Consider the following 8,765-nt stretch of genomic DNA (forward strand, 5'->3'; position numbering starts at 1 on the left):
CTTTTAGCACGACTCGTGATGTTTTTGTTGAATAGCCCAACATAAAATAATAGGAACCGTCAGGTCAGGTCACGGGAACTGAGGTGAAGAAACTTTAGCGTGAGAATTGTTGTGAATCTGCCTGGTAGTTGCCGTAGTTGGAGAAGGCACCTCTTGCATTGCCTTCAGGCATCCTTAAGTACTTGTCCTTAGAGTCTGTGTCTTGTGGTTGTTTCAGCTGTAACCCACTGTGTTCACACTGGAGCCCTGCTGGTGTGGAGAGAAGGTCCCTGAAGGAGAGAAGCTTTCTACAGTCTTGTGATTAAACTTCAGTCTTTAGTCAGCCTGCCTCTCTACACTCACCCCCGTAGGTGATACCACAAGGCTGTAGGGGGCTGAAGGGGGGAAAATGTCCTTCTCCCAGGTGGGATACGGCTCTAGCAAAGCTTTTCATTCTAGACAATAGATATTTTACTTCTCCTCACACTCATCCAGTGCTAGGAGAGTATCTTTCATCATTCTTCACTGTGGAGATCGAACCGTTGAAAGTGTAGGGTTTCCCTAAGATGGCAGCCCCCAGGAGTTTCCCACCAGCATGCTAGTCCACACTCAGCCTCCAGCAATTTGTCAGAATTGCTAGTTAAGTGCTCCTATCTGTGTATGACTCCAGTGTTCTGTGCCAGGTAAGCGGATCTCCACTACGACTTCCTCTTGCCTCCCTTGTCCCTCCAGGGTTTGAGGTAGCGTTTTGCCCTGTAACCTCCAGTCTCTGATGGTTCCGAGAAAAGTCAATGCCTGCCACGCTGTTTAGCTTTTTCTTATTTCAAAGGTGAAAGTCTTGACTTCCAAGTTCTTCCCACTGGAAACTGACTGGAAAGCCCAATGTTGTGTATTCGAAACATTTCCTTGAAATGAAGATGAAATAGGAGTGCCTGGGTGGCTCAGGTGGTTTAAGTGCCCAGCTCTTGACCTTGGCTCAGGTCATCTCACGGTTCATGGGATCAAGCCCCATATTGGGCTCTGAGCTGACAGGGCAGAGTCTGCTTGGGATTCTCTATCCCTCTCTCTCTCTCTCTCTTTCTCTGCCCCTCCCCGTTCACTCTCTTTGTCTGTCTCTCTCTCAAAATAAATAAATAAAATTTTAAAATTAAGATGGGGGGCGCCTGGGTGGCTCAGTCGGTTGAGCATCTGACTTCAGCTCAGGTCATGATCTCACAGTCCATGAGTTTGAGTCCCGCGTCGGGCTCTGTGCTGACAGCTCAGAGCCTGGAGCTTGCCTTGGATTCTGTCTCCCCTCTCTCCGCCCCTCCCCTGCTCACACTCTGTCTCTCTCTGTCTCAAAAATAAACATTAAAAAAATTTAAAAAAAATAAAATTAAGATGAAATAAATACATAGAGATTAATAAAGAAAACCAGGGAAGCATGGGGTGAACATGGCAAGTTCAAGGAACTTCGGGTAGCTCTGTATATATCATTGTGTATGTGTGAGGAGACTATGTATAAAATGATGAAGCTGGAGGGGTGGATAGGTGTCAGAAGGTGAAAGTTCTGTGCAAAATGTGTCATGGGTCTTATTTTCGAAAATTTCTCAGTGTTTAATATAGTGCTTAGTAAATAGAAGATGCTTAGTTTACTGAATAAAGAAAGAACAAAGGCAGGAAAATATAATTGAAAAGTCATAATTAAAATTAAGGGCGGAATGACACGTCACACTTCCATTGAAGAGTATGAAGACATTAATTCTAGAAGTCTTACCAATAGCCAGCTTTTAAACATACTTAAATATATAAAACACCCTTTTTATTTTTAAGGGTTTCAAATGTTGAGGCAGCTTTGCACGTAGATAGTGATTTTTTACCTTCAGATAATATTTGTGGCCGTCTCTTGCTGCTTCTCATATGAAAAAGCAATTCTTTGGATGATGTCCCTGAAATTAACACTGACACACATTTTGGGGGGGCAGTTCAGTATTCTAGTTGCTTTTCCCTGTGTTTCCCTGGGGACTATAGTTTCTCTGGGTTTCCCAGAGCCACTGGACAGGAAGCTTCTTCTGCCACATGTTTTGTTATCTAACTTTAAGAAGACAGCAGTTCACGACCTTTATATGTCTAAATATTTGGCCTGTGGGAATTTTTCGGGTTTTCTAAATAAAGGCTATCTATAGCTATGAGATATTAGACTGCAGGAGAGCGTGCAGGTATTTTGACTAATTGACATCATGGATGAGGGGAGTGAGACCGAATTTTGGAAGATCGTTCCTGTTTTAGACCACTAGGTACCGGAAGAAGTGACATTTACTTCCGGGGTTGCAGTTTTTTCTCTGTGTATCACTTCTCAAGTTTTGAAGGCTGATTATTTTTGATTTTCATGAACTATAAATAGTAGCAGTGTTACCCTGAGTTTTACGCTCCTGTGCTTGATTATACCAATATGGGATGTTCCAATGCGTGGTTTCCTATAGAACTTCTTAGGATAGTCGTCTTATAGTAAATGAGACAGGGGAGGATTCCCCAAAGAGGGCAGAGGAAATGATCACAGAGAAGCTGGTGGATCCCGTGATGAGTACGTGCGTTTTCTTCAGCAGGTTCGCTTACCAGGTTATACCGAACACATGAATCCAGCAAATCATTCCCAGGTGACAGGCTTTGTCCTCCTGGGGCTCTCTCAGGTATGGGGGCTTCGGTTCCTCTTCTTTATTATCTTCTCTGTTGTGTATCTTATGACCGTAGCTGGAAATCTCCTTATTGTGGCCATAGTGACCTGTGACTCACGCCTCCACACAACCATGTACTTTCTCTTAGGCAACCTTTCTTTCCTAGACCTTTGCTACTCTTCCATCACAGCACCTAGGATGCTGTTTGACTTGCTCTCAGACAACCCCATCATTTCCTTCGGCAGCTGCCTGACTCAGCTCTTCTTCTTCCACTTCATTGGAGGCATCAAGATCTTCCTGCTGACGGTGATGGCATATGACCGCTATGTTGCCATCTCCCAGCCATTGCGCTACATGCTTGTGATGAACCGCACAGTCTGTGGGCTCCTCATGGTAGCCTCCTGGGTGGGGGGCTTCATCCACTCCATTGTGCAGATTGGACTGACTATCCAGCTGCCATTCTGTGGGCCTGACAAGCTGGACAACTTTTACTGTGACGTGCCTCAGCTGATCAAATTAGCCTGCACGGATACCTTTGTCTTAGAGCTTCTGATGGTGTCTAACAATGGCCTGGTAACTTTGATGTGTTTTCTGGTGCTCCTGGGATCCTACACGGCACTGCTAGTCATGCTCCGAGGCCACTCATGGGAGGGCCGGAGCAAAGCCCTATCCACTTGTGCCTCTCACATTGCTGTGGTGACCTTAATTTTTGTGCCTTGTGTCTACATCTATGCGAGGCCATTTCGGACATTCCCTATGGACAAGGCGGTCTCTGTTCTGTACACAATGGTCACTCCCATGCTGAATCCTGCCATCTATACCCTGAGAAACAAGGAAGTGATCGTGGCCATGAAGAAACTGTGGAGGAGGCAGAAAGACCTTCTGGGCCCCCTGGAGCACTGACCCCCCCCCCCCCCCCCCCCAGATTAGCAGAAGCAGAGACTGAGAATCTGAGAGCTGTTTCTCTGGGGAAGCCTGCTCAAGAAGACCTACAGAGTAGCTAAAACCACTTGTCTACTCTATTACTTACCTGGACTACGACTTACTTCTGCGCTGTTCTCAACCTCAGTCAAGTTCTGGTGACCTGAACTTTTAACACAGCTAGAAAATGGAATGAGTACCCTAGAACTTCTCCCAAGTGCCTCCTAGAGAAAAAGTCTCAGCTGCTATGCAGGCTTGATGTTTGGGTCAGATGGCACTTGCTCCTATGATGATGTTGGCCCTGTTGAGAAAGTTCCAGCTGAAGTAGGCATGGAGGTCGTACATCTGGTGTTTCTTTTCTGACATTTCTTCTTGGACACAAAATATATCCAAGGAGCTCAAAACAATTCTTTTTTAACAAGTTTTTATTTATTTATTTATTTTGAGAGAGAGAGAGAAACAGAGAGAGAGAGAGAGAATGCATAAGCAGGGGAGGGGCCAAGAGAGAGGGAGAGAGAATCCCACTGCCTGTTGTAAAGTCATAACTAGCACATCTGTCTCCAAATCCATGCAATAGCTTCCTACTCAATTCTCTAAAATCCACTTTGTTTCCCTCTAACCTGCTGTCCCCACAGCAGCCAATTGATTTTTTAAAATATGATTTGATCACTTCCTTGCTGAAAACCCTTCAAAGGCTTTACATTGCCTTATGAAGGAAGAAAGATCCCCATAAACCTTGTAGATAAGGTCCTATCTGAACGGACCTCAGCCCACCTCTCCTTCTCCAGTCCTCATGTGCATTTGTTTCTCTTATTCCCTCATCTGACTCTGGGTCCTTGCAAATACTACTCGTTCTCTCCGGAATGCTGCTCCCCTACTTTCTCCTTGGATAATTGCTGCTCAGTCTGAGGCCTCAGTATAGAGCTCATTTCCTCGGAGGTATGTTCCCTGGTCTTTAATCCAGATTAATTTTCCTTACTAGTCCCTCTAACAAAACTCGGCTCTCTTCTCAAAAGCATTTGTCACAAATTGCAACTACATAGTAATGTGTGTATTTAGGTTTGCTTGTTTGTTTGTCTGTATGTTTTTTCTTTTTTTGCCAGCCATCCCAATTACACTATAAATTGTATAAAAGTGAGGGCTTTGTCTATCTTGTTTACTACTACATACTCAAGGTCTAGCGTTGCAGACTTTGAGTCTGGAGTTCTCTCTTGTCCAGCAAGAAAGTGGATGCAGAATTGAATATGAGAGAGGCTAATGTCTGGGAAGAGACAAGAACCCTGAGTAAAGATCCTTGCTCTGTATTTATTAGGATCAGAAGGCTTATAAATGTGATACATGTGCAGAAAGAGACAGTAAAACAGTGGCCATTAACTCATGTGTGTGAGAGAAAGGGGGTTTCGAAGGTATGCAGTGTTAGGGGTTAGGGTAAATACAAATCAAAGTCCTGGCACTGAGCAGATGGCTGTTTACTGCAGGCACCAGGCACCAGGTCTGTTTATCTTAACTTTTCTAGGGGCTAAGACAGATAGAGCCTGCTATCTCAGGGTTAAAAAGGCATTTTTCTTGCTAATTAGCTCTGGGTGTGTTGGCCCTGTAGCGGCTTTCCACTCTATGCTTGTTTCACTTAATGATAAATCCTGGGTGTTTTCACCCTGCTGTGGCGACTTTCTGCCTCTACCTGTTCTTGGACGCTTTTGTCCTGTGGAAGCGGCTTTCTGCTGTAGGCTTTGTTCTACTCTGGGTGCTTTCACCCTGTGGTGGCTTTCCGCCCTGAGTCTTGTTAACCCATTGGTGCAAGCTCAGGAAGCTCTTTTTATTTATTTCTTTATTTATTTTATTAAAAAAATTTTTTTTAATGTTTTTATTTATTTTTAAGACAGAGAGAGACAGAGCATGAGCAAGGGAGGGGCAGAGAGAGAGAGGGAGACACAGAATCTGAAGCAGGCTCCAGGCTCTGAGCAGTCAGCACAGAGCCTGATGCAGGGCTCGAACTCATGGACTGTGAGATGATGACCTGAACCGAAGTCGGATGCCCAAGCGACTGAGCCACCCAGGTGCCCCATGGAAGCTCTTAAACTTATTCCCCACAGTCTAGCTCCACAGCCCAGATTCAAGAGCAGCAACGGAGGGGCCTTGATGCAGCACCAAGGAAGCATATACTCTCAGGATTGTGCACAACCACGTGGGTGTGTGTCTCTTTAAAATTTGTGCCCTAGACCTCTCCCTTGGCCCTAGACATCACCCTAGTCCCAACCCTGCCTAGCTCAGTGCCTTAATCCTACTGGGTATTTAATAATATTTCTTAAATAAGTGATTGTATGATTGGCTTTGTGTTTAGAGTCTATCAGGTAGAAGTTGACTTGGGAATTTGGGATATCTAAATATTTCACTGGTCGCAGTGTTTTTCCTTTGGGAGATTCCTATAGGAGCTGCTAGTCACCTAAACAGAAATGGCAAGTGAAGATCAAAGTAACAGTTATTACCGCAGCCAAAATGGAATTTCCCAATGTTTGGGCTCTGGTTAATCTTGCTTGTAATAGTCTAGATGGAAGCCATCAGAACCCTTCTTCTTACTCCCCTCTAAGCTCCAGATCTGAGTCTCCGTATTTTTAGCATTCTCTGATTGGCTTTGCATTACAGGACCCTGAAGCAGTAGTAAGTATGCTTGAGCATACACATACGGAAGAAGAGGAACGGCCTCCCTGAAGGAAGTCCACACGCTTACCTGCCCCAAGGGAAATGTGTCCTAACCAGAATTCTGAAGTGTGGCCAACTGGATCAGCCTTCTCTATGGGGAGGGGAGGGCATCAGGAAGAGAGGAGAGAGGAAAACGAAGGCTCTCTCTCTCTCTCTTTCATGATGTGTCATTCTGGAGGCTAGTTGTTAATTGTCTGAGAAAAGTGCAGGGTGTTGTGGGACTGATTTGAACTTCAAATACAGTTTTACAAATTGCATACCTTTTTAACCTCTTAATCCAATATTTCCCATATTGGATAAATAAATAAATATTTCCAATATTTACTTGTGACCCTCATAGTCCCTCGCAGCCATGGTTCTGTGCCACATCAGGGCAACTCTTAGGGCCTGCTTCACCTTATCATTGCGGAGACTGAAGATGAATGGGTTCAGGAGGGGTGTGATGATACAGCTCAGGACGGAGGCCCCTTTGTGGAGCAGTGTGGACTGAGCCTCTGACATACGGATGTAGAGAAAAATGGAGCTGCCATAGACAATGATGACCACTGTAAGGTGTGAGGCACAAGTGGAGAATGCTTTTTTTCGCTCCGCAGGTGTGGGGGCCCTGAAAACAGTGGCAAGAATGCAGGCGTAGGAAACCGAGGTCAGTGCCAGCGAGCCCAGTAACACTGACGTGGAGAGCACGAAAGCCACCAGCTCCAGTAAGCGGGTGTCTCCGCAAGAGAGCCTCAGCAAGGGCCAACTGTCACAGAAAAAGTGGTCAATACCATTGGGGCCACAGAAAGGCAAGTTGGCCATGAGGATGGTGGGGCACAGGACCCAGAGGAATCCAGCTAACCAGGAGGCCAGAACCAGTTGGGAACAGACACGGCCATTCATTAGAGTCTCATAGTGGAGAGGTCGGCAGATTGCCAAGTAACGATCTAGAGACATGACAGCTAAGAGGAAGAAGTCGGTGGTGCCTAGGAGGAAGTAGAAGTAAGACTGGATGATGCAGGTGGCGAATGAGATGGAGTGGTCCCCCGTAAGAATGACAACAAGCATCTTGGGAACCACAACAGACACGAGCAACAGCTCCAGGAAGGACAGGTGCCTCAGGAAGAAGTACATCTGTGTGTGCAGGTGTCGATTCGTCCAACTGAGCCCAATGATGAGCAGGTTGCCTGTGGCCGTTACAGCGTAGGCTGCCATCAAAGCCAGGAACAGCAAGAACTGCAGGATGTGGCTTCTAGGGAAACCCAGAAGGACAAACCCTGTCACGTGAGTCCAGTTTTCAGGACTCATCTCTGGTCATCGGCAGGAGGAACGAAACAGAACTTTATAACTGGATCTATAGCCACAAGTCATCAATTAATCAATAAAATAATAGGCACCTAGCGTTTGATTACATTCTGAGAATATATTAATCTGTCTGCTTACTGGTGACTTACACAAAATTATGATAGCAAGCAACATACTAATAATAACACAGATGATATTGAACACTAAGTATGTATTGGGAAATTTTGGACGCAGTATCTCCTCTCATGGCAGCTCTCAGAGATAGATATAACTGTTCTCATAGATAAGGGAAGGCAGACTGAAGAAGTTTAGGGAAATTTTCTATGATCAAATAGAGAGCAGTAGAGGCAGAATTTCCTGCCAACTTTCTGTGGCTCTCAGGCACATACTGCTTTCCCTGTTTCACTTAGGCTGGGTACTACTTGAGTAGTGTGAACTTAGAAGAATCCAGAAGAAGGAAGGGGTCAGAGAACAAATGTACTATGAAAAAATCTTACTGGGATCAAAAACTCTGAATGTTTGTGGTCCTTCTGTTTCCTGGCTTAGCATAAAACAACAATAAAAGTCAGGGCTTTCAGTGACTTTAGAGATCTTAGTTTCCTTAATCAGCCAGAGAGCCACAGGGCATGAAAACATGCAGACCCCCAGTTCTGATTTTGTGTGTGTGTGTGTGTGTGTGTGTGTGTGTGTGTGTTTTACCAAGACTTCCTTCTGTAGGTTACAGGAAATCCCTCTTCCTGGGCTAACATTGACCAATCTTCCCTCCTCAGCTTTCCCAACATGTTCATGGCATAAGGTGAGAAAGGAGAGGGAAACTTACCAAAGGACATAGTATGTATCAACTTGCCTCTTCAACTTTTGCTTTACTTTGGAGACAACCTCATCTTGTCCTCAGAGCTTTGGGTGCCACGTGAAATTTATCCATAGATTTTGAAGGGTTGGGTTTCACTAGAAATCTTGGTTCTAGGCTCCTTTTCTCACGTCCAGCATCAAATACTCTGAACTTCACAGCTCCTGCCTGTCAGTTCAGGAAAATGTTGAAAACATTCTAAGACAGAAAGAATACAAGTTACCGCCAAATTACTTTAGTTAATTGACAAGGAATGAAGCGTTGAGAGTTTTGGCATAGTTTAATCCCAGATCATCCATTAGTCTAGACTTCCAGCATTAAAGATGGGGAGGATAAGTATTTTCTGGATTCTGTCTGAAGCAGCCTTAAGAAAAATGATC

General features: G+C 44.9%; 2 protein-coding genes across 3 annotated transcripts; one reads left to right on the forward strand and one right to left on the reverse strand.

The window, feature by feature from the left end:
- The first annotated feature begins 1,510 nt into the window (after positions 1–1,510).
- On the forward strand, positions 1,511–5,496 carry LOC101089293 (olfactory receptor 4D5). 2 transcript variants are annotated; one of them, XM_019813022.2, is made up of 2 exons: positions 1,511–3,493; positions 5,478–5,496. In XM_019813022.2, the coding sequence occupies exons 1-2, from the start codon at positions 2,592–2,594 to the stop codon at positions 5,494–5,496; spliced, it is 921 nt and encodes a 306-aa protein (XP_019668581.1). In that variant the 5' UTR covers positions 1,511–2,591. The 2 variants fall into 2 exon arrangements, with proteins under 2 accessions (XP_019668581.1, XP_003992534.1); XM_003992485.2 differs by lacking the exon at positions 5,478–5,496 and having other exon boundaries at positions 1,511–3,536.
- A 1,079-nt stretch (positions 5,497–6,575) lies between these two features.
- On the reverse strand, positions 6,576–7,538 carry LOC101093798 (olfactory receptor 6T1). The gene has a single exon (XM_003992500.3). It carries the CDS (start codon positions 7,536–7,538, stop codon positions 6,576–6,578), a length of 963 nt encoding a protein of 320 aa, XP_003992549.1.
- Positions 7,539–8,765: the final 1,227 nt, after the last annotated feature.

This window comes from Felis catus, chromosome D1, assembly GCF_018350175.1.
Source record: "Felis catus isolate Fca126 chromosome D1, F.catus_Fca126_mat1.0, whole genome shotgun sequence".
NCBI lineage: Eukaryota > Metazoa > Chordata > Mammalia > Carnivora > Felidae > Felis > Felis catus.

Bases quoted from the DNA above. Each gene is read 5' to 3' on its own strand.
- LOC101093798 (XM_003992500.3), bottom strand. From the start codon at position 7,538: ATGAGTCCTGAAAACTGGACTCACGTGACAGGGTTTGTCCTTCTGGGT.
- LOC101089293 (XM_003992485.2), top strand. From the start codon at position 2,592: ATGAATCCAGCAAATCATTCCCAGGTGACAGGCTTTGTCCTCCTGGGG.